The sequence below is a fragment of the Onychostoma macrolepis genome, chromosome 04 (genome assembly GCF_012432095.1).
Source record: "Onychostoma macrolepis isolate SWU-2019 chromosome 04, ASM1243209v1, whole genome shotgun sequence".
NCBI lineage: Eukaryota > Metazoa > Chordata > Actinopteri > Cypriniformes > Cyprinidae > Onychostoma > Onychostoma macrolepis.
Window position 1 is genome coordinate 17577269 of NC_081158.1, and position 26653 is coordinate 17603921.

A 26653-nucleotide genomic window follows, 5' to 3' on the forward strand; every position below is an offset into this window, starting at 1 on the left:
AGTAATGGGCTATACCCTTCAAAACTCAGGAAAATATAATTCACAAAAATAGCTAGCCTATTGTTTTAACCAATCCAATGAACACTGTAATTATTGATTATATTATTAAAATGACAATATTAATACTTTTATAATGGTTAGAAACACTTCTAAAATGAGGAAAAAATAAAAAAAATAAGTAGGCCTAGTTAAATATGTTCACATGGCGTGTAGTCCAGATTGTAGCGCTACATGACACCCATGCGTCACGCCCTCTCGCACTCACCGCGATCTGCTCACTGAAGAACACTGCACTCTGCACTGACGCTCTGCGCACGCATGTGAGAGAGCTGCCCACAAATCTGGTAAGTCCAAAGACATTTTTGTCCAGATATTAAATTATTATCCATTTTTGAACTGGTTCTGGTACGTATAATTTCTCTTTGGGGTATGCAAGTAATTGAATAATTTCATGTAAACAATCATTAGCTTTCATAAAGTTTGTTTGGAGGAGACTTACACAGTTTAAACGTTAAAGTTATTTTACCGAATTTAAGCATATTCGATGCATTAATTCGACTGAAAAAAAAAAACGGAATTCTTTGCAAGAACTTGTCCAAAAATTCAGACTTATTGTTCTGCATGTTGATTGACTTTTAATAGGCTAACTTGTAATAAACTGAAAAATGCTCACAGAGAGGCAGATAGATAAAGGCCATGGAGGAGAGTAGAGATGGAAGCATTGCTGATGGGGAAGCTATGGAACCAGAGGACCAGAAAGGGAGTGCTGAAAAAAGACCTGAGGACAGGGAGAAATGGGCCAACAAGACTGAGTTCCTGCTGTCCATGGCTGGAGAGATCATCGGCCTGGGGAACGTGTGGCGCTTCCCTTACCTGTGCTACAAAAATGGAGGCGGTAAGTGAAAGTTTGTTGTAGAGAAAGGGTTGGAAAGCAGGGCTGTTGAAGAAGAAGTGTAACATTGAAAAGAAAGAAAGAAAGAAAGAAAGGCAATACGCCTGGGGTGTTTTAAAGCTCTGTGCAGAGAAATGGATTTGACCTTTAAGATTCAGCACATCAGAACTAAAGCCCATGGTTAATAACTCAATCAATAGACCACTATGTTCTTCTGCAATGCTCAGAACCAATATGTGTTACACATCATGGCTCTCTTCCCCCATGCGCATGCTTTTTTTTTTTTTTTTTTTGAGTGCTTAGTTTTACAACTGCTCATACTTGACTTTAGGGGTTTATTCAAATCTCAATGCCAGTAAATGGAACTCATCTAACCCATTTGTGCTTTAAATATTGTATATATATATAGTCATGGCCAAAAATATCGGCACCCTTGGTAAATATGATCAAAGAAGGCTGTGAAAATTAATCTGCATTGTTAATCCTTTTGATCTTTTATTAAAAAAATTCACAAAAATCTAACCTTTCATTGGATATAAGAATTTAAAATGGGGGGAAATATGATTATGAAATAAATGTTTTTCTCTAATACACGTTGGCCACAATTAACAGCACCCTTTTATTCAATACTTTTTGAAACCTCCATTTGCCAGTTTAACAGCTCTAAATGTTCTCCTATAATGCCTGATGAGGTTAGAGAACACCTGACAAGAGATCAGAGACCATTCCTTCATCCAGAATCACTCCAGACCCTTTAGATTCCCAGCTCCATGTTGGTGCTTCTTCTCTTCAGTTCATCCACTCATTTCAGTCAGAGGACTGGGATGGCCAGCAGAAGCTTGGTTTTGTGCTCAGTGACCCATTTTTGTGTTGTTTTTGAGGCTTGTAAGGTTTTCTGACCCCGAGACTCAACTATTTTCTGCAATTCTCCAGCTGTGGTCCTTGAAGAGTCTTTAGCCACTCAAACTCTCCCTCTCACCGTGCATTAGGACGATATAGACACACGTGCTCTTCCAGGCAGTTTCGTAACATTTTATGTTGATTGGAAATTCTTAATTATTGCCCTGATGGTGGAAATGGGAATTTTCACTGCTCTAGCTCTTTTCTTAAAGCCACTTCACTAATTTGTGAAGCTCATTTTTCTTTTGCTGCACATCAGAAATATAATATTTGGTTTTTCTCATTGTGATGGATGATTAAGGGAATTTGGGCTTTGTTTTCCCTCCTATTTATATTTCTGTGAAACAGGAAGCCATGGCTAGATAATTTCATGTTCATAATCACACTGGAGTGCTCAAAATTGTGAATATGAATGGGAATATACTTCAGAAATATTTTACTCATAAGAATTTCTAGGGGTGCCAATAATTGTGTCCAACGTGTATTTGAGAAAAACATTTATTTCATAATGATATTTCCCCCCATTTTAAAATCTTATTATCCAATGAAAGGTTAGATTTTTTTAAATAAAAGATCAAAAGGATTAACAATGCAGATTCATTTTCACAGCTTTCTTTGATCACATTTACCAAGGGTGCCGATATTTTTGGCCATGACTGTATATATACTTATTAAAATAAGTAAGCACAAGTTATATTTGTTTAAAAAATGAATCATGCCGATCAAAATGTTTTTGCAACCGTTTACCCTCAAGCTCCTTATTCAAATGTGATCAAGAGAAGCTGTATAACATTGCTTATTTAATTATATGTTATTGCTGTGTTCTGTTACAGCCCTTAAAGATAATGGAAAGAAGATTTTCACCCTAGATTATGACTAATAACCACTTATCTATATCGATCAGTGCTAATAATTAAATTTTGTTATGTTTTCTCCAGGTGTTTTCTTCATCCCTTATTTCATCTTCCTCTTCTTTTGTGGAATCCCAGTATTCTTCCTTGAGACGGCATTAGGTCAATACACCAGTGAAGGGGGTATCACTGCTTGGAAAAAAATCTGCCCCATGTTTGAAGGTGACTTATGCTTTCATAAAAGTCCATGCATTGAACTGCTGGAATTAAATGTACTGTACTTTGTGTATTATTTTGCACCTGTGGCTTTTCTCACACAGTGTGGTTTTTGTCCACAGGTGTAGGTGTTGCCTCCCAAGTTATAGTGATTTATCTGAATATATATTACATTGTGGTCCTGGCCTGGGCTCTGTTTTATCTATTCAATTCTTTTTGGAGTACTCTACCTTGGACTTCCTGTGACAATTATTGGAACACAGGTGTGGTTTAATGTATTATGTCATGTATTTATAAACTCTATTCATATAAGCTCAAGACACTGAATAACTGTCAGGCAATTCCAGACTTGCCCAGTGGCACAAGCATTGCAGCTTTGAAAGTTAATAATGTCAATAACTGTTTCCTGCTTAGACAAGCATCACTACTGCTATTGTACAAACTTAGAGTTTTTTTAATTAATTTATTTTTTACTTTTGGTTTGTAGCTCATGCTGCAACGTTTGTGCAACAGACATGAATATTAGGCTACTTATGTGTGATTTTTTTTTTTTTGAGGAATTAGCACCTTTCTAAATGATCAGATTTGTTTTTTTTTTTTTTTTTTGTTTTTGCACCAGCATAAAAATAAAATAGTTCATTGCGAAATAACGCTCAAAGTAAAAAATAAAATCAGATTGTGAGATACTGTATAATTAATTATTTAAAATTGCAGTTCCGAGAAATAAAAAAATTGTTTGCTGTAGTTAGGAGATATGAAGTCACATTGAAATATACTGAACATTTCAAAAAATAAAGTTGGAATTGTGAGATACAAGGTCACATTGTAAGATATGAAGTCACAATTACAAGAAATAAAGTTGTAATTACAAGCAGTAAAGTCACAATTATGAAAAAAGTCACAATTATAAAGTTGCAATTACAAAACAAAACAAAAAAGTCACAATCATGAGAAATAAAGTTTCAATAACGCAAAGTTGTGATTGTGAGATAAAAGTTGCAGTTACAAGAAATAAAGTCACAGTTTATGAGAAATGCTCACGATTTCCTATACTCACGATTACAGGAAATAAAATTGCAATGAGAATTAAAAATGCTGTTGCAAAAAAAACGGGAAAAACAACAAAACAAAACAAAACAAAACATAGATATATAAACATACAAAGTCACAATTACAAGAAATTAAGGCACAGTTATGAGAAATAAAGTTGTAACTGTGACATATAAAGCCACCATTACAAGAAATAGTCACAACTGCAAGAACTAAAGTCACAATTCTGAGAAATAAAGTTGTAAATGTGAAATATGAAGTTACAATTACAACAAGGAATAAAGTCATAATTACAAAAATAAAAATAAAAATAAAGTTACAGTTAGAAATACATTTGCAATTGTAAGATACACTCAGAATTATGAGAAATAAATTGAGAATGCAATACAATAAATGAGAATCAATAAATGCAATAAATGTGCTAATGTGAAAAAAAGTTGCAATTGTGACATATGAAATGAAATGAAATGAAATGAAATGAAATTAAATGAAATTAAATGAAATGAAATTAAAAATTAAATTAAATTAAATATATTTTCCTTCAGAAAATGTACAATAGTTAATTAGTTATTCTAAACAGTGGTAATTAATTCACCTGTTATTTGCTAAAATACAGAATTAGATATATATATAATATACATATTAAAAATAATAATGTTGCAAATATAAATTCTATATAAATATAAATTACTGAGTTCCATTCCAGATCAATTTTAGCTCACTTTGATCTCCCATTTTATTGACAGTGAATTGCCACAATATAAGTGCTACCTACACAGGTTTACTCAGACCTGACGCTGACTGGTCTTTCCTCTACAATGAAACGGATAAATATGGTGACAACTACAGCATGAGGTAACCTCACTTAACAACAGAGTACAAAATCAAAACACTTCTGTTGTTCTCCCGGATGTTTACAGGGTCATGGAAGATGTTCTTTGGATTCAGGCTTTAGATGATTGCAAACACATTTGTTGGATAAGTTGCCTAAACAAAGACCCTTTTGTAATGCATTTAGAAAGAATGATTTATTCGCTGTTTGGACTCACCTAACAGGAAAATGAGGCAGGTGTTTTTTGAAAAAGGCCTAATAATAGAGATTTTTTAACATTTCACTGAAATCCATTAATGTGTGTTCTAAACTTAATATTATATAGCTCTTCGTTTAATAAGCTTTGTGTTTTATTTTTATTTATTTATTTTTCTGTTAATGTACTGAAAGAAAATAGCTTAAAACATTATTTCGAGACCAACTAGACCATCTTAAATCAGCAAATCAATTAAGGTTCGGTTACACTATTTTTCTTTCTACACTGTGTTTCAGAATAGAAAGAACAAGCTTTTAGTGTATCTAACTAATCATAACACAGACACATCTGCTTTTGGTTGAAAAGAACGTCCTTGAAAAGCTGTGGTGAACTCACAATCTTCTTATGTCTTTCTTTCATCAGTTTTCAAAATGAATCTGGATGGCCACCTTTTAAATTGATCTCCCCAGAACAAGAGTACTGGTTGTAAGTTACATCATTTGTTACTTAAACATTTCAAAAACTGTATATGTATTAGTGCTACACATTTGTTTGAACAATTTGAAACTGTGATTGTTACAATGCAATTCCAAACTCATTTATTTGCTTGTTTGTTTATTTCCAAATTACTATAATTACATTACATTACATTACAGCTTACAGTCATACAGTGTCAGGCAGCAATAAGTCCTTATAAAAACTGCATATTTCCCATTTTAACAACATGGAACTTGCTTTACTGTCAGTCAGCTACTTATGAAAGGATTTGGTAATGTCAGAAAGCTCCCAAAATTTAGGGTTAGTTCTCTTCCAAGTCTTGGACTATGAGTGAGACAACCCCTACTCTTAAAAGGGTGGGAAAAAATGTAAAACATCCAACATCTGTGAGACAAAGACTTTTAATGTTTCATCAGGCAGACATGGGTTATTGAGAAATCTGGGCTGAACCACAGAGCCAGTGAACTCAATGAAAACAATATGTTTATAGTTTGTGCAGGTTCCTAAACTAAAACCCACAAAACTAAATAACAGCAAAGATACATCTGTATCTAGCATGGGTATATTTGTGTTCATGGGCCTAGGTTTATCGTAAAACAAGAAATCAAAGACTTTGAGACATGACATGCATGGAACTAAAAAAAAAAAAAGGTTGTTTGTAATGTTTGTGTGTTTTTGTGTGTACCCTCAGCCATCGTATGTTGCGGGTGGCGGACAGTGGTGGTCTGGGGAGTGTAAATGCTGATCTTGCCATGTGTCTTCTTTTGGCTTGGGTCATCTGTTATTTCTGCATCTTTAAAGGAATCAAGACTACAGGCAAGGTCAGCTGATACTCATGCACATCTGTCTGCTAGTGAAATAATCAAGAGTGAATAATGTCATAATTGTACTTATCATAAATAAACACTAAAAACCCGTAGACTTACACTGAAGGACCTGAGTCATAGTTAGGGACTGGAATCTTTGTGCATCCATAGCATACTAGCAACCACCTTGCAATTCCCAATCAAAAGACTTACAACCAAATAGTAGCATGCTAACAGTCATTCAAAACATTTTAGCAACAGCACTGCAACCACACTCACCATCCAACGATGTAGTATCATACTAAAAAACAGTCCAGAACACCTCAACAGCTGCATATAAACACTCAAAAATCCACCTAGAACAACCTACAGTTGCACCTGCATTGCAACATGCTAAAAAGAATGTACTGTAGGAAAAAAAAAAAATTACACAATTCCTTCCACAATGCTATGATTTGACCTCAAAATATTTTTTTCCATACTGCATGATATGCATGATGTGCTTCACATAACTGGTTTCATATATGGCATTTCTGATTTAGTAAACTTGCTCAGTAGCTCACCTGGTACAGCTGATAAAATTCCCATAACACGTGAATCATAATAAAAGAGTTTAAAAGATGTAGAAGTTAAAATGACAAGGTTGTGTTATAAATTACTTTTTTTTTTTTTTTATCTCAGGTTTGCTTTTGTTAAAATTATCAGTTAAGCTTAGGGGAGTATGTTATTTTCAAACACTATTAACAGTTTAGCACCACTCATCGGCAACAACCAATGTAATAACATTTTGCCAGTTTCATGTTCATCTATTTCAGATAAAACTGAACATGCTTTTAGCATAAGGTGACGTGCCACTTCCTGGGGAAATGTTTTGCCCAGGATTTCTATATTGCCTAAAATCGCCAGTTAGTTTTGAATGTTCAAGCCCCACTCACTTATTTTCCTCAGAAAATCTAGTTTAAACATCCTAACTGCAAAATATCAACCAGCAATATCTACATAAGAAGTAAACAAATTAGAACATTATAAGTAACAAAATATTTTCAGAAGAAAATGTACATGCAGGTTGTTTGTGAAAAATGTACCACTGCGATGTTGGAATTTCCTAGTATTAGCTAATACATTGATGTTCAGAGTGGTTTCTGTGGCATTCTGGATGTTGCTAAGGTATTTTGAGTGGTTGCTTAGAATGTAGCTAATTCCCTAATTCCCTTCATGTGTCTGTTAGTCTATAGGAATCTCTTTTATGTATGTAACGCTGTCAAAATATTTGAGAAAAGTCAACTAAAATGATATGTATGTGTTGTTTGTCATTGTTTTGCAGGTTGTTTACTTCACTGCTACATTCCCCTACTTAATGCTGTTCATACTTTTCATCAGAGGAGTGACTCTGCCAGGAGCTGCAACTGGAATTACTTATTATCTGTATCCTGATATCAGTAAACTCTCTAATCCTGATGTAAGTGCACACAATCCCTACTTCCCATTGTGCATGCTATCTGTCCCAAATAGTATCTGAGGTTAGAATTGATAATGTCCCGAATATAGCCATCCCAATGATCTACTATTTCTTGTGGATCTGATGGCGATACATGATCACTTTAATGAATTACAGTGTGGCAAAGCTGTTGATTGTTTCAAGATGCAATTTTATGGCATGTAAATATATGACACAACTTGCCTACTTGCCTACTTGCCTGATCTCTAAAAAAGCAGGTGGCTGGATGGCAGTGTTCAAAAATAAAGAATGAAAGATGCAGAAAGATTTTCAGATGCTGATCACATTTTGAATAAGATTACGCAGACAAACAGTTTCAGTTTGGGATGACGTGCACATTTTGGAATGATGTAAAATAAAAATACACAATATGACCAGAAATATGCATTTGAAAGGAATCTGATTTCACGTTTATACTTCTGTTAGTACTGGAATGGTTATAATTCCAAAATGGCCAAAATGGAATAGTTGGATGGCATGTCTGGCATTCTTGTATAGTTAGATTTGTCATGTGTTTTTCATGTTATGTCTAATTCATGGAACAGTGCATTGCTGTGATGACTCGTAAAACAGTAAATATTCTGTTTTATTCATGTGGCATGTGTAGAAAAGTACAAATGTGTAAATCTGAGTCATGCGGGTGGTCTGGTTGGATCGTAATCCATAAAGGAGCATTCTGTTTTCATGAAAATGACCTATTAATGGTCTGAAGAACTCATTGACTATGATGACTTTGTAATGATTCCAGACAGGGAGGTTTGTTTTTCTGAGCCTCAGGCATAGCTGCTATCACTGGGTCTGTATACACTGTAGAACTAGAGGGAAACACAGATGCACATGGACACCGAAACATGTAACTTTTGTTTTCTGAAAGAGTTTCTACAGAAGTATCACAATGCAAGTGACAAAACTATTTTCTTAGAAAGGGATTTTCTTTGCTTTCACTGCAAAACAAAATAAAGATTGGCGAGAAAATGAGGTGAAAAGGCGATGTATTGCGTGGGAGGTGTTTTTGGTTTTTGGAGGGAAGCCACGGTTGTCTTGTGGGGGTTGTTCTGGATATGCAGAACAGTAGGGAGGTGTAAAAAATAAGTTTGATGGAATTATACAAGGCAGCTGCAAAAGTGAAGCAGGGAGGCAGCAGAGAAGAGATCTTGGGATTGTGTAACAATTGTTACACCTCCCTACTGGAATTGTTATAGGGTGTCCTCCACCCCTCCACTAACACCGGTTTCGCCTGGTAGACTTCAGAAATGAAGAAGCAAAGCCCCCACTTTGTGCTTGTTGTTTCTGAAACTAATATGCATTAATGTTTATACTATTTTAATATTTTTTGTAGCTTTTGGCATTAGAATTAAGTTTAGGATAGAATTGAATTAATACAGTTGACTGGCCATCTGTCCAGGGTGTCGTCAGCCTGTGGCCTGAGACTCTGAAATAAGCTCAATCCCTGCGACCCTACAGAGGATAAGTGGTTTGGAGAATGGATGCATGGAATATAATTGTTTTTACACAATTATATGAGCAATATCACACAAGTAACTAAAATCACCATCACGAACACACACCGTTTCTGAATACCAAATACTATTATTTATAAAATGCTATTATTTATATAAAACATTATTTATAGAATAATAATATTTAATAAATAACAACAATCATCATGAAAGTTACTAGAAAATTCAGTCAAAAGTACAAAGGCAACGCTCTGATTTCCTATTTGATACTGTAAAGTGCTTTGACACAATCTGTATTGTTAAAAGCGCTATATAAATAAAGGTGACTCTGATATACAGCACTAAAGTTATATAAAATATAATGTGATGAGATTTTGCCATCAGCCAAAACTATTTGCTCTGGAACAAATAATAGATTAATGAGGGCAAAGACTGCCCGTTAGATTTACCCAAAACAAATTATATGTCATGTTTAATTACTCTAGAAACATCAGAGCCAGTGGTAAATTCCAGAAGATCTGGCCGAGGTAAGGCTGCTCTCGGCTGGTTAATGAGCGTTGAACGGAACCTGGAGCTCCAAAAATGCTGAAGAAAATTTTCAAATAGATGTTATCTTTATTAACAAACCACATATTTTAAGTCTAAACAACTACATTATTGCCTAAAACACTAATAAAACTACATTCTGTGACACAAAAGAAGTACTACTTATAAAATTATAGTGGATTTGGGCGTCCGCCATGACACTCGCTGTGAGAAATACCGCAAGCGAAGTGATACAAACGGTGAAACGATTGGATTTATGTTCCTTTGTATATATATATATATATATATATATATATATATATATAGCTCTCAGTTTCTGTTATTTATGGTCTGTCCTCTTCATTGTTGATTATTTTCTTTCTTACTTTCCCTTGCCTTCTCAGAGACAGTGTACTCACACAGGAAGTGTGTATAAATATATAGGCGGATAGGGTATCATGTATTAGAATATAAGAAACGTGAATAAACACTAGCATTACAAAACTGAATTGGAGGATGTAAGCCCTCTAACCCTGCTTATGGAAACCAGATGTGCAGACTAGAGGCCCATTCGAGGAGTGCATTGCTCAAACTGGTGTAATCAAAACTGGATGTCTACAGTGAATTTGTGAATATCATAAAGAAATGTCCAGGTGAAATTCCACCGCAAAATAAAATAAAGTTTATTTTGCTTCTTTATCTCATTTTCTACAGGTATGGCGTGATGCAGGCACTCAGGTGTTTTTCTCCTACGCTGTGTGTCAAGGAGTCCTAACAGCGCTGGGCAGTTATAACAAATACAACAATGATTGCTACAAGTCAGTATCCTCCTGCATTAATCTTCTGCACCCCACCCAATGATACATATCACAGTCATCTGCATTTCATCATTTATTGTTATTTCTATATTCTGTGTTCCACAGGGACTGTATAGCACTCTGTATTCTGAACAGCTCCACCAGCATCTTTGCTGGATTTGTTGTCTTTTCTATTCTGGGGTTCATGGCCCATCAGTTAGGTTTACCCATGGAAGACATAGCATCATCAGGTAAATATTGCTATGATAAGACTATATAAGCTGTCTATATATAATATAGTACACTGCATTATTTATGGGTATGCAGCCCCTAAGGGGACATTGTGATGGAACAAAATATGAGATGGAAGGAAAAATTATATATTTCAGTGCTTTTGGATTCACTTACAAAAGTACTACATTCTCCCAAGAAACTTTGTGTTCTCTCACAAAACATTTATGTTTTCTCACAAAAGTAAAGAGAATCTTTGCGTTCTCTCACAAAACACTTGTATTCTCTTGCAAATGTATTGTGTTCCCTCCTCACAAAACATGCATTTTTCCTCCTACTTAATTTTCTACACTTTAAGGGGCTCCATATATGGGTGTACGTTATACATGGAAAACAAATATATGGACACTGCCTTCTAATTAATGGGTTACAGATGCTGTTTTCAGTCTCCTCAAACAAACATTTACAGTGCAGTGAGGCATATCAAAGAGCCCGGTGACTTTTATGCCTCTACGCACATCAAGTACTGATTCTAGTGGAAAAGACCCGCACAAAGCTCAGATCTGAACCTCGCTGAACACTTTCAAGCATGCAAGCATGACCATGTAGTGTATCATAGTCTCTTGCTATGTTGCTATCCACCACAAGAGAGCACCTCAGGCCAACACTTGTGGCCTATGTATGTCTGAATGTTACTTTGGGCACAAAATAATTTATAAGTAAATATAAAATGTAATTTATGAATGAAATATTTCTGATAAATTATTTAAAATAAATAAATGAAAAATATTTTAGAGTTACACAACAATAATGAAAACCTTTTTATTTTATTTTATTTCAGGTCCTGGACTAGCTTTCATAGCATATCCTAGAGCCCTCTCTCTGTTACCTGGACCCCAGTTCTGGTCTGTTCTTTTCTTTTTTATGGTACTTCTTCTGGGCCTTGACAGCCAGGTATGGTTGTTCAACATCACATAGTATATATATAACATATGACATTTTATGATATTTGAATATGAGTCTTAGGTTTTGTTACATGTGTGAGGGTTTATATTAATTTCTTTTGAAGTTTGTGTGCGTGGAGAGTTTAGCCACAGCTCTCACAGACCTATTTCCTGGAGTTCTAAGGAAGCGACGAGAGCTTTTGGTGTTAGGAATCGCCGTCATCTGCTTCTTACTGGGTCTGCCATTCATCACAGAGGTATAGAAAAAAAAAAGAAAAAAGAAAATAAATATTAGAAATTTGATATTTTCTAACTTTACATCATGCTATATTATAGGGAGGATTCCATCTGTTTACTGTGATGGACACCTATGGCCCGAGTGGAACTAACCTGCTCTTTATCGCCTGCTTTGAGACGATTGTTGTCGCATGGGTTTATGGTAAGAGACGCTACAATACACAAACATACAATACACTGTAAAGTGTACTGTTTTTAAAATTCTTATTGAATATCTTGGTAACACTTTAATGTTAACAAACACAACTTGTGATTTTAATAATGCATTAGTAAATGCTGAAATTAACATTAACTAAGATTAATAAATGCTGTAGAAGTATTGTTCATTCTTAGTTTACTAATGTTGTTAACAAATGTTAACTAATGAACCTTATTGTAAAGTGTTACCAATATCTTGTTTCTCTGTGAGACATTATTAAAGTGAAATGGTTGTGAATGCTGTTTCACTGTGACTCTAAGGACATTTCCACTAAATGCAACCAACTGAAAAAAAAAAAAAAAAAAAAAACAAAGAAAAAACATTATTAACAGTGTATTTCAAAAAATGTCAAATACAATAACTTTTCTAAACTACAGCAAGTAATTACTATGTATTATATGTTTATTACAATGTAATTACATTATAATATGAATATCAATTATGGGTGAGTATTGAACATATACATATTCTTAAAACTAGTTTAAGTTGAGTGAGTTAATCTTTTAGCCCTATACTTTGTTCATAAAACATCCCCTGGCATTTAAATTTTGCTACTCAAAAAACGAATACTCTGTATAATAACTGCAACAAGACAAGGAAAAAAATGTCACGCAAATGGCTGGTTTGCAGGTGCAAACCGTTTCTATGACAACATTGAGGATATGATAGGATACGCACCATTCCCTGTGCTGAAGTACTGCTGGCTCTTCATTACCCCTCTCATCTGTGCTGTGAGTTCACATTATGTCTCTCTCGAACTCTCTCTCACTCTTCTGTAACTGTTTATTGTTTCCAAATCCACATTGTTTTCTCATTAGCTCATCAATGATTGTTTCATGTTTCATTTGCCATCCAGCTATGCATTCATTCCTTCAATACATTCATTATTCTGAGCAGTTTATCTGTCATGGTTTGGAGCATTTTGGAGTCTTCTGTATCTTTTATTTTATAGAATTTTTAACAGTTAAAAAACAAGTGGCAAACTATAGCTACTTAAAATAGATATCCATTTAGAATGACTTTTTTTTTTTTAGCTGACAGTTTTATTCATAAGCAGTTTTCAAATGATGAGTTCAATGATTAAGTGATTATTTTGAGGCCAGTGTTGCAGAGCTCAGGCTCTTCAAGGTCTTTACAACAACATGGTGCATGTACTGTAGTATGGTCAGGATGTTGTATATATTTTGTGTAGTTGTATGTGTATTGTGTCGTGAATTATGTTTTTCATCAAATTGAGTAACCATTTTGAAAGTACAGGAATTTGTATCTTTTTACCCCCTTAGGCTACTCTGCTGTATAACCTGCTGGGTAGTAAATCTGTGTCTTCAGCTGATCTCTTTGTGCCGGACTGGAGTTACAAGTTGGCACCTTTGCTCACAGTCATTCCTATGGTTTGCATCCCAATCTTCTTGTTCGTCTCTTTAGGAAGGGTGAGTAAAACCCATCAGTCCATCCAACCCATCCGTTCATCATTTAGTCATGCATTCATTTATCTTATCTCAGTCGATCCCATCTGTCACAACATCTGTCCTCCATTCTTAAATACCGACATTGACTTTTTACCATTTAACACAGAATTCTGTGTGTAAATGTTGTATAATAAAATAAAACCCATAATTTAAAAAGCAGAATTTTATAATACTCAACAGTGATCACCTACTTTTTAGCTGTCTTGGTTCTGGAAGTATTTTTCCCCATGCATTTCTCAATAGTGATTTCTAAAAGATTTCAGTAAAATATTGTCATGAACCAAGTCATGAACCAAACCAACCAACATAACCACAATATTGCAAACACTGATTTGAAAAAAAAAGAAAAGAAAAATAAAGTATGTAAAAAAAAGAAGAAAAGAAAGTATGTAAAATTAAAGCCAGTGTACATCTTAGAATGAACTAGAATATGCAGTATATAATATTTACAAACAATATATAGTACTTTTTAGTAGGGAGAACAACTCAATCACATAACTGTAATGTTGGTAACACTTTATATTAGGGTCTCTTAACTAGTTTCTTATTAACATGCATATTACTAGAATATTAGCCATTTATTAGTACTAATTAAGCACATATTAATGTCTTATTCTACATGATCTTATTCTACATCCCTGATCCTACCCAATACCTAAACTTAACAACTGCCTTACTAACAGTAGTCGAATTGTAAAAAAAAAAAAATTCAGGGGGGATGGTGGTGGTGGGGGGTGGGGGTCGGTCCTGTGGCTAATTTTACACAATAATTTCAAAATTGGTCTCATTTTTAAAAAGGTTTCCATGTAATGAAAAAATAGCCTTATTAAATAAACTATTATTTATAATTTTTTTTTGTTTTTTGTTTTTTTCCCTCTGGGGCCTGAAATAGAGGAATTTTGGTCAGTATTGATAATTAAACAATATTTTGCTGAATGTGTTTTTGTGCTGGCACCTTGGCTGGTTTAGGTCTGTCATGGATAAATAATAATGACAATAAAACCGCCAGTAGGTGGTAGCAAGTCTCTGTTTTAATAAACGACTTATTGAATCATATCAAACGATTCGTTCAAAACGGCTGATTCAATAGAAACGAAACAAGTGAGACCATCTGAATGGAACTTTGAATCACTGGCTCACTCGATTCGTTCAAAAACTGATTCGTTCACGGAATGAAACACTGTGTTGCATAAAACTAATAGCACACTTTTGTGCTTGCAGCCTCGTGCACGTGCTGACATACAGAAAAGTACATTGCAAAAACTTCAAAAGTTGCGCTTGAACCATTTTGATAATGATGAAATTATCAAAAAATTATGAAATTGCTTCTGCTTGTGCGCAGCTTGTTACAGTACCAAGTTCTGATTGGCCAATCGCCATTATTTAGTTTGTACATGATCATAAGTAGAGAATTTTAACATTTCATGTGCATGAAAAGTATTAAGTAATACACAAAATTAATAATCCAAAGGGGATGGTGATTTTACAGAGGGGATGCTTTTTGTCATTTTTTTTTCCGATTTTTTTCATCTCCCCTCAATTTGAGCCCTGCTTACTAACTATTAATAAGCAGCAAATTAGGAATGTATTGAGGGAAAAGTCGTAGTTAATAGTGAATAAGTGTTCCCTATTCTAGTGTTACCGTAATGTTTTGCCCGAGTTTACATTTCCATGGTAATAGAGTCTTCTCTGATTAGTGGTTCTTTGTTAGTGATTGTGGATAATGTAGTTCTTCACTGTGAATTGGGCTAATGAAAAAGATTTTATAAAAATGCACTGAAATTATGTTGATTTATAATAACAACCTCAGAGCCTATGATAGGTTTATCTTGGAATATTTATGTGAAATTGTTAAAAATCAGTTAATTGTTCAAAATACATAATTATTCAAAATCAGTTTACTCCTGGAACCTTACTGCGATCTATAACAGCACATATTTGTTCAAACACTCGGCGTGTAATTTTTAGGAAATTTATGTATCAGTCTTCTTTCCATCTCCTCAGGGTCGTGACATCATCACTCCCTCTAGTGACCTGAAGCAGCTCCGACCAAACAGTCCACGCCTCACACTGTTTAATCGCGTAATCATTAAACCACAGAGATCTCGACACATTCAGGAAGATGGTGAAGAGAAAGCAAACAAAGAACACATCAGTGGAGTTTGAGAAGGCAGAACGATGATTTAATTTCAGGTTATATATTATATATAGGACTTTATATTAAATAATATCTTTGACTTGAATAAAATCAATTAATCTAAATATAAAGTATATATTAGATTTCTTGACAACACGTTTCATTACAGTGTATGAGACTGCTCATATGAAATACACATCACTCAGGATGTCAAATGAACAAAGTTCCAGCTGGAAATTTGACTGTGTTAATATGCATAATTAAAGGGATAATTCACTCAAAAATGTAAATTTGCTGTTAATTTACTCACCCTCAGGCCATCCAAGATGTAGGTGACTTTTTTTTCTTTCTTTTTTTTCCCCAGTAGAACAGTAAAGAAGATTTTTAGCTGAAACCGTGGTCCTTGGTGATTCATAAAATGCAAATCAGTGGCTACCCATTTCTGAGAATGAAAAAAGCATATCAAGGAACACAAAATCAATATCCGTGACTCCTGACAGAACAGCAACAATTTAAGTTTTTGGGTGAACTATCCCTTTGAGAGTACTGAGTGATTTTTATGAGTCTTCATTCTTTTCTCAGGAGAAATTAAACTGTTTGTATGAGTTCAAACTGAGGGTTAGTGCAGCTGAGTAAAAATAGCAACTTGATTTTATATATTAAATTTATATGACAACGCTATGAGAACTCATAGAGTTCATTTTAGTGTAAATACGATAATTTTTCTCATTTATATTTGTCATCTCTCTCTCTCTTGGAATATCACACACACACACACACACACACACACACACACACACATATAGATAGATAGATAGACAGACAGATAGATAGATAGATAGATAGATAGATAGATAGATAGATATCTTTTTTTTATTTCTCAAAAATGTCTCAATATATTGGTGACTGAATCATTCTTCAGAACCACAGAACCACTCTTTTTATTTTTTAACTAGATTCCTCAATACCACTTTTCTATCCCATTTCTGTAATACAATGTAGTTTTTGATACGTTCTCACATTAAACATACTGTTCTTTCTTCTTCTTTTTTTCCAAATATATTTTTCTAAACTTAGTTCAAATAGTCCATTCTTTTTTATGCTACATATATGATATATTACTATTATATTATGTGTCCAAAAATAAGTGGACTTCTAATTTACAACTCTAAAACAGATATGATCTACTAAGAACAGTTTTAAATACTTTTTTTTTTACTGAATTTTAATAAAAATCATAATTCCTGTACAGGGACATCAATATCTCTTTCTCTTTCAGTCAGTCATTAGCTGTTCTCATCTGAGCCTCTCATCCATGTAATCTGAAAGGACATTCAATTAACAGATAATGTCATATGATGGCTTTAGGGTCTATCACTGCCTGTCATAACACAAAGGGGCAGGCTTAATGGAGGAGTTTACTCTGGGGAACCAATTAGAGAGCAGCTCTCAAAGGGAGGAATGTCTGATGTTTCAAGGGAACCAGTTTATGGACATTTTGAGGAGTTTAGGGTTAATTATCAGCCTTATAGGTCAATATTTTGACACTCTTTTGTTATTATAGAATAGGAATTCCAGCATATATTGATAATAATATAAAAATAATTAAATCCAGTTTACTTGCATAAGTCAAATAACCTTTATTTATAGAGTGCTTCATATAATACAGATGGTTTCAAAGCAGTTTCACAGGGATAAACAGGAAAATAATGATTCATTGATGCAAACACAGATCAATTCTGCTGTAAAGCAGAAATAGTGTCATTGTTCAGTTGAGGTCAGTTCAGTGTTGATTCAGTTCTAAATATAAAACAACATAAATTATTACATTTCTAGAACACATGGAATCCAGTGAATTTGCAGTAGATTATCTGGTCAACACAACTGGCTAATCAAAGTATTTATTCTTGTTTCTTCTTGTTTAATTTGTTTAGCTGCATGTCATGTGACTATTAACCAATGTTAGAGAACTGTGAACACGCAAATGTGATGCGTAATTATTAAAACATTTATTTTCAAATATCAGGAGATGTTTCAAGTAATTTGTTTATTTTAATTTGATTTAAAAACAAAAGCCTTCTAAAGACGAAGTAATGCATGGTTAAATAACTTAACGAGTGATAATTCAAATAAAAAATAATGTGTTAATCAGTAGTTGATGCAATGTTGAAACTCTTCTTGAACCTGAAATGATTTTTGTAAATTCACTGATCAAATGCTGTGTAGCCACCTGACTAATGACTGATCTCTGTGTGAATGTCCACAATACTGGAAGACTTTCTGAGTCTATAATCTAATTATAAGTGGTAGGCTATTTTAGAAAGGAACATTTAAAAGATGAAAAAAAGATGAATTAGGAAGAATTAATAAATAATTTATTGCTGTTGTGTGAAAAATATGTAATCATGCAATCAAAAAGAAAAACTGATTATGAGTATTTTAAAATGTAATTTAATCTAATTACAAGTACTTAATTTTTGATTACATAATACATGCAATCAGTTACTATCCAGCTCTACAATTGAGCATGAACACAATAAGTAAACAATTATTTTATTTTATTTTTTTACGCAAGTACACAGTAGTTAAAGACACCTAATATAAAGGGGGAACAATAAGTCTATAAAATGCACTTATCGCACTGGATCTTTGTCCAAATCCTCTGTAATCTCTGGGTATTGTATGCAATTTTTATGACTTAACTCTGGAGTGAGCGATTCGTTTTGTTTAAACTACACTTGGGGGCATAATTCTCCTTCCATAGCTGGGAAATTTTCTACAAGATACTTGATCTCAAAGAGCAGCAAGAAATTGGAATTCCACTCAATGAGGCTCTTAGGAGGGACAGTTTGCTGAAGGTGCAAAATTGCTGCAAGGTCTGAGGCAAATCACACAACACTGTCATCTGAGCATCTTTCATCCCCTCCCTCTTGTCTCTCAAATACACACACTCTCTTTCTCTCCGCAGGTCTTGTGATCTAGATTTATGTCCCCTGTCACAGTATTAAAAGATGAAATTCCTCAATGTTACCCTGCTATCTATGCATGCCAGGGACCCATGCAGTTCAATATCCTCTGCACTGATTTAACGCATCGGTAAGCGTGACTTGCATTGCCACACATGCACAAAAAGCTCTACACAACCTTTACTGCAAAAATTGTATTCTTAATGAGAATTTATTAGAAAAGTAACACAGCATATTATAATCAACATGGTCATTTGGAAAATGTGCCTATGCGTACAATTCATTGCAGCAAAATGAGCACTGGGCAACAACTTTGCCTTTTTCTAACAGTGATTACAGGGGAAGACTGTCAATTAATAAAGATTTATTTTTGTGTGGTTTCTTGCACAATACTATCTTCTGACATCATATTGCTTTTACCATGTGCATGATAAAGCATGATGTGTAAAATAATACATTTTGACATTTCCATCACATAATCATCTCCATATGTAATGGTTTTCTGGCATAGTAAACTTGCTCAGTAGCTCACCTGATACAGTACTGCACTTGCGATGTGGATCAATCGGGTAAGAGTCTAATAAAACACAATAAAAGAGCTCAAAGACTCATAGAAGCAAGGCATGGTTGCTTCAGCAAATGCACTTTTATCCTATGTATGCTTTTGTTAACACAGTCAGTCAGGTTTAGGGGAAGGTTTGGTGTAAGTATTTTCAATTTGAGCAACATTCTTAAGACACTTCACTTTGAAAGTGTCATGAAACCTTTAAGAAGAAACTTGATATCATTTTGCAGAAATGTTGCCTCATGCACATTTTCAAGGGGAAAATTCATTTTAAACAAAATATGAACTTAATTTAAAATATATTCTCTGAAAACAATTCTAAATCTCTCATACAGCTTTACTTCTCAAGTAAATGAATCTTGTTTTAGGAATGTTCAGACAGTTTTACTACAATATCCAAAAAGAATATTGAACAAAATATTTGTCTGCAATCTTTGCAATCTTTGATTAATATATACACAAGTATATATGAGTTTTGAGGGAAAATGCTTTATCTGTGTACTTCGCAAACTTTATAGAGCAAGTAAGTGCTTGAGCCAAGAGGTCAAGTGGTAACATTTGGATCCTCTATTAGTTAGTCTTTCCATTCTACAAATCCACATATCATAATTCAGAGATCAGTGTTTTGCTCTTTGTTCTCACTGAAGTGAACAAAACTCAAAGTGTTTAAAGTGTGACTGCATTTTAAACATCACAATATTAGCAAATAAAGAAGCAAAAGGAACATTCACAATGGCTGTTCATGCATGACAAGACATAAACAAACTGAACAGGTAGTGCACCATGTTTGATAGTGAGTTCACAAAGTTTCCTCCTATGTAAAGCAGTGTGTTGACTTTGTAATCTCACTGTGTCACCACCATGAGCCATTCATTGTGGGGTGTAATTAGCTTCTATTGATTTGAGGGCACATACAACGAGTGATGAAAACCAACTCTGACAACTCCAATTCTGTGCCTGTCGCTTAACGATTGCAGGCAATGACAAACCTAATGCGAGTAACCTCTGATTTACTGTTGACATTGTAGCTGCATTAAAACAGCGATTGGGCTTTTAGTCTTTTCATTCCCAAGACAAGTGCGAATTAATGTCATTTATGTCATCCAAAACATCCACTGCCACTAGCATTTGCTTTGTCAAGTTATCTACTGGCAATGCAGTTTCCCAAGTCATGTTTTCTTGGCACACAGTGTTGATAGAGATGAAGAAGCTACTAAAATACGCCCTTGAACTAACTCAGCATCTTGGCTAGCTCCATGTATATGAATATTCAGTTAGAAATACATTGATCTAACACTCTTGATAGCTTTTCCCCGTCTTCACGCAATTCATCATGCTTCCACTCTAAACAGCAGCAGCCTCTTTAACCTGTAAAGATTTTATGTCCATATATAGTTGGTTTGATGTAAAATTATAGTGGTCGGCAAGAGCAAACATTCAAGTGCTTCCATTAAAGGCCATTAAAAGTTGGCAATATATGGTATAATATTATACTACACAAAAAGCAAGATTTTTTTCATAACAAATCTATGCACTTATATTTACATATACATGACACATCTGAATAATATATTATATTGAATATTATACACCCATAACACACTCTTGCTTGTTTGATATTGCTTCAATATACAGTACAAACAATCTGATGGTGTGACTGCACATCTATTACTATAGCAAGCTGTGTCATTGCTTTCCATATATTATATAATTAAAACTAATAAATTATATAATAATGCTAATCCAAAAAAACAAACAAAAAAAAAAAGCTAAAATTGTGTTAAAATATCACCAGAAGATTTTAATTTGACTCTTTTACAGTTCAAAACACAAGTTACCTTCTCATTTTAATGGTTTATTTAATAAAAAGTATTTTAATCCATTGACTAAATGTTTTTTTACTGTCATGGCCTAAAAACTGAACATATTTTTACCAATGCCATGATCTAAACCCATTTGCGCCCAGTGAGCATTTAATAGAGAGTTGTGCTTCACACAAAATAGAAACATAGTTGAAGTGGATGGTGTTCATGGCAGTGTTCTTGGTCAGTTTCCCAATTATTACTCATAGCAGAGGTGCTTTTGTGAAATGAACTGCTTTTATGAGAGCTGTCCAATTCTGTCAACAGGATACATGGATTTCCGAGGTTACTCGCTCTTGCTTTGGCAAGGTCACAAGTTTTCTTTTTCTTTTTATTGTGCACTGAGGAATTTATTTGGCAAATGTGTTTCCAATTTAGTTCATGCATATTTCCTCTTATCAGATAAAGAAAAAAATAATAATATCCACCACAACTGAGCACATATCCCAGAATTTGCATATCAATATTATTTTTAGATGCCTGTAGGAAGAATAAGAATATTTCCTTTTTTGTAATGAGGAAAATTACTCATCAGACTTTTATCACTCTTCAAAATTTTGTCATTCACTAAATAAGGATCCAGCTATCATGACCATACAGTACCTCAGTGTAGAGATGTTCCCACTAAGAGCTACTTTGTAAGGTTCGAATCTGATATATTGCCTAACAATTCTGGTTTTGTCAGACAACAGAATCCTCAAGAATCCAAAAGAAAAGCTTGTTAGGTGTCTAACATGGCTTCAGGCAAACATTCCACAACTGGGATGTGAACTGTTTCTTCTTTCCACCCAGCCAGATTTATGAGGTGTGCATGCTGTTGTTATCTCATACATTGTCATATCATAAAACTTGACAGAAAGATAACTCTAAGTCAGTTGTTATAGGGTGTTTTGACCTCTCTTATTAGAAATGAACTGACAGTTCTGGACAGATTCACAGCTGTCACATATTTCCCACCATTTTAGATTTTAAACTTCGGCCCGTAACTCATCCCATCCCGTTTGTGTCATTGTGTCTGTGGGATTTTTCTGCCCATCACCCAACATCATTGATGATGCTCTTGTGTCTGAATGGGATCAAATCCCTGCAGCTATGTTCCAACATTTAGTGGAAAGTTTTCGTGGAAGGTGGAAGCTGTTGTGGCAGCAAAGGGAGGACAAACCCTAAAATTAAATGTACCAGGTGTGGTATTCAGGTATCCACATACTTATGGCCACAATCTTTGTCATTCCTACATGGAAGCACATTGTTATTTTCTGCAGTAGATGCTCTAAGCTTAATTTAGGTCCGGTCCTAAGTAAATACATCTAAACCTGCTAGTCAATCTCCTGATTCCAGTTATTTTAAGGTATCCTTGTTACACATGTCACATGTACTTACTATTATAATAACAACAAATTATGCATAATTACATGAACGTAACCCTAACCCTAATCCTAAACCTAACCATATAGTAATTACATGTAGTTAATTAATATTACTCAGTCCTTAAATATATAATTACAATGTAACAAGGACACCTTAAAATAAAGTGCAACTGAAATTTCCAGGCAGATGTTTCAGTAAAGATTATGCAGCAAATATTCTGCAAATGTCTTAATTTCAATAGGATGTGCATCACAAGGATGTAGAGAACAACCTTATTTTACAGTCCTGTTTCACATGTAGGTACTGTGTGCTTGTTATAGTAATTACAATAACTGGGTAATAACTAGGTAATAACCCTGAACCTACCCTTAAACCTAACCATAACCCATGTTATCTTATATTATCCAGCAATTTCTCAGGTAAGTGCACTCTAAGAGCTAAGTGCACATACTGCAAAATAAAGTGTATCTGGAAAACCTCAGGGTTTGCCAAAGTGCAGCTTATCATCATGCAGCCAAGAAAGTGTACTTTGACATGGGCATCTGTTGACCAATGAGAATTTCAGACATAATGGCCAGTTGTCCTTTCAGAAATGCAATTTCTCCTTGATTTCATACTGACCTGGCACTTTCCACACCCTTAAGATGAATTGTATGTATTCCTGAAAATGCCCTTTCAGAGCCTTCTCTAAAGAGCATACCATTTGGGACAGATGTGTTGCTACAGTACGCTTGATCTTCTTTTAAAATTAAGGAGCTCCTTATCTATATAATACTGTGAGATTTGTGTGCTGTAGGTGCAGCTTATTACTCAGTGTATTGCAATGCAATTACTATGCTATTACTACAACAGATCATAACATCTTGGCAACAGAGCAAACGTGTCATCATAATTTTTGTGAAACATACATGATCAGTTAAGTTTGATCATTAATGCATCAAACATTTATTCATCTCTATTGTATTGACCTTAATATATTTTACAAAACAATTATACATGTATCAGTCATAAATTATGGGACTTAACTGATAAAGTCATGCCTTTGGGGTCATTTGTGGGAGACGTCATGCCGTCTGTATTTTAGGCACTATGCCTGCTTCATTTTTAAATCCTAACAAGCTCTTTCAATGCTAGAACGGAGCACTCTTCTAAGGGGATATCCCATGGCAACCAAACTGGCACAAGAATCGTTGCACACAAATTCACACACTGACACACAACTAATACACACACGCACAAAATACCAGAACACGCAATCGACCTTTTTTGGTAGCCTCGGGGTCTCAGTGTGGTAAAGCGGTAATCCTATCAAACAACAGGTCGAAGTTTATTATCTGCTGCTCAATACCAGCCACAGGAACACCATGGCATAGAGGGCCCCTCCAGATACATAGAACGAGAGAGAGAAAAAGGGAAAATTTTTGCCCTAGTTGGGACATCGGGTCAGTTTCTTTTGGTTCTGTTGTGAATGAAGGCACTGGGTGGTTGGTACAGTTCAACAGTTAAGATCTGTTAAGTCAGTTGTGGATACGTTCGAGTTCACCTCTAGCTGGTGACATCTCGACTCACCTGACTACAGAATAAAGACATCTCAGAAGTAAGTTTTTTTTTTTCTTCTCTAAAAGTCTGGTAGTTACCATAAAAAATTAATGAGTTGGGAACTCGACAGTCTATTAATTCAAACCTTATGCAATAAGTCTGTATTCAATTTCCTCTTAAGCTCGTAGCCATTTAAAAGCATTTAAAGGATGCAAAGGAAATGCTGGAGATTTCTCAAATACTCTGAGAGCCTGAAGCAAACTTGACTCACATTGAATTGCTTACTGTGAATTGCTGTGGTTTAATGGTACTGTTTCTAAATGTATAATGGCTGTTCGTTAAACGAAAACAATGAGGCATCTGAGAGTGGTTTTGTTATGCATTAGCATGCAGGTTGGAGACTTTCAAAGCAGTTAGTCACAAATAAAGTTGATGAATTCATCACATTAGTAGGACATGGAGAATTAGTGTCTCCATTAAGTCAGTCTGATAATCGGCACGTCCGTCAGGAAAGTTAATGATTCTCATGAACTGCACTTTGTCTGTAGAAAGCAGGTGGTTTAATTGGCTTTAAAGAGAAATTACATGGGCGAGTAGAGCCAGGGCACTTTACACAGATGCTATAGGTAAAATACAAAAACAATAGGCAGTTTTGGTAACACTTTATTTTAGTGACCAGCTCTTACTATTAAGTAGTAGCATGCACTGAGTCAAAAGTCATAGTTAATAGTTAGTTTAGTAGTGAGAATTGATCCCCAAACTAAAATGTAACTGCAGTTTTTAGTATATGAATTACAAAGCATAGGTTGCCAGAAAACTATTAATCAATTACAATTAGGCTGTCTCATATTTTTACACATTAACTGCAATTGTGTGATAGCTATTATGTTATAGTTGTTTTATAGCTATGTTATAACATCTCATTTCATTAGAAATTTATATTTCTGTGCTATAACATACAATACTAGAATATTACTACATAGTTCTGACCAATTGTGTTTCTGCAGAAAAATAATATTTAGCCTGGATTGATTTCACATTAAAATTCTGAATGCTGTATTTGTTTCTTTATATTTTTAAAGCCCATCTGAAGTATTGTGTTCACTCAAAAACATCTAAGTCAGTAGCCCTGCACTCGACAGCTGGACAGACAGTACTGGACTATTATATGACTGTGGTTTGACGGTTACTCCTGTGATGGGGAAGACTGGCCAGAGCACGGTGGACCTCAACTCACCCTCAGACGTGAAGCAGGCAGTCCCGTTTGAGGACCTGGATCACAACAGTGTTCCTGTAGAAGAGGAGAAGGAGAATAAAGTACCAGATAGGGGATCTTGGAAGGGAAAATTTGACTTTCTACTGTCCTGCGTTGGGTACGCCATTGGGCTGGGAAATGTGTGGAGATTCCCTTATCTGTGTGGAAAGAATGGTGGAGGTGAGAGAAGATAGACAAAGCCATTACTGTTAGGCTGCTGAGAAGATGCCTGATTGGATCAATATGCTTTCCATGTTTTTGTCATGAAGGACATTTTCCTGACAATCAATCAATCAATGTGGTTAGGGTTTAAACACCATTGTCTGCTTTTGATATTAGGTATAGTTACTCGTTAGTTTAGGTGTTGGATAAAATTAGGACTAAGTTCGACAAGAATATTGTTCTTATAAAAATATAAAATATAAAAATGAAACAAAAAATGGAGAATAAGATCTGTAATTGTAGTAGTTGTAGTCCTTAGATGTCATATTTGTTATTTACAGCAATAATCTGACAATAATTGAGTCTCAAACTGATTAATTAGCTGAATTGCCAGTGACTCTTATAAAACAGCTTATTTTTATTTTCAGTTTAAACTTTAGAAATATCCTAAATTAATCTAAGTTTAATGTTTAAAGGCAAACATGTTGAAGATAGCAGACAAGCTGTCGATTCATTAAGTGATAAGCTGTTTCCTCTGAAAAGCAGTCTGCTTAAAGTCAGACTTCCATGAAAAAAGCACCCATTGTCCCGCCCCCCCAAGTGTACCGCAGCACAGCACGCTTTTTTCTAACCTTGGAGACTTCTATTAAAGTGGCTCTGATGAGACTGTTCACAAGTTTAATGTGAGCACTTTGAGAATTCGATAGAAGAGATGGTGGGAGGCTGTATTAAAGTTTGATTCGACCTTCAAGCAGGTGTTTTGCATTTCAAGACAGCATAGAAGTCTGAAATCTAAAAACCTTAAGTACATTTTTTTATTGCATTGTTTTAGGAGCTTTTCTCATTCCATACTTCACTACTCTGGTCTTTGCTGGTATCCCACTGTTTCTGCTGGAGACGGCACTAGGACAGTACACGTCTGTAGGGGGGCTGGGAGTATGGAAATTAATACCCATGATGAAAGGTAAGAAATATTCACACACACATTAGCTATTTGGGGTCTTCTTAATGAGTACTTTTGCCTCACTGTAAGTTTTGCAACACCATGAAGTGGAATTACAGTCAGTTTTTTATTATTATTATTATTTTTTTTTAAACATTATTTTTGCAGTTCTGTTTGGTGACTTACAGCACTGAA

The 26653-nt window shown here is 34.7% G+C and overlaps 2 protein-coding genes across 7 annotated transcripts in view; both read left to right on the top strand.

Annotated features, from left to right (window-relative positions):
• The first annotated feature begins 213 nt into the window (after window positions 1-213).
• Window positions 214-25316, top strand: LOC131538310 (sodium- and chloride-dependent GABA transporter 2-like). Of its 3 annotated transcripts, none has more exons than XM_058772120.1 (16): window positions 214-344; window positions 676-895; window positions 2731-2865; window positions 2982-3122; window positions 4656-4764; window positions 5361-5423; window positions 6127-6256; window positions 7566-7700; window positions 10439-10542; window positions 10648-10772; window positions 11594-11706; window positions 11822-11953; window positions 12033-12135; window positions 12823-12923; window positions 13476-13622; window positions 25181-25316. In XM_058772120.1, exons 2-16 carry the CDS (start codon window positions 697-699, stop codon window positions 25187-25189), a joined length of 1746 nt encoding a protein of 581 aa, XP_058628103.1. In that variant the 5' UTR covers window positions 214-344; window positions 676-696; the 3' UTR covers window positions 25190-25316. The 3 variants fall into 3 exon arrangements, with proteins under 3 accessions (XP_058628103.1, XP_058628102.1, XP_058628104.1); XM_058772119.1 differs by lacking the exon at window positions 25181-25316 and adding an exon at window positions 15666-17823; XM_058772121.1 differs by lacking the exons at window positions 12823-12923; window positions 25181-25316 and having other exon boundaries at window positions 13476-13612.
• slc6a1l (solute carrier family 6 member 1, like) overlaps window positions 13484-26653 on the top strand; it is a 32651-nt gene continuing 19481 nt past the window's right edge. The window contains exons 1-3 of one of the 4 annotated variants that reach the window (XM_058772125.1): window positions 13484-13622; window positions 25181-25533; window positions 26348-26479. In XM_058772125.1, coding sequence (XP_058628108.1) covers window positions 25296-25533; window positions 26348-26479 — 370 coding nt within the window. In that variant the 5' untranslated portion in view covers window positions 13484-13622; window positions 25181-25295. Of the gene's footprint in view, window positions 13623-17955; window positions 18895-18921; window positions 24157-25180; window positions 25534-26347; window positions 26480-26653 lie in introns of those variants that run through there. The other 3 variants (XM_058772123.1, XM_058772124.1, XM_058772126.1) reach the window with 3 other exon arrangements.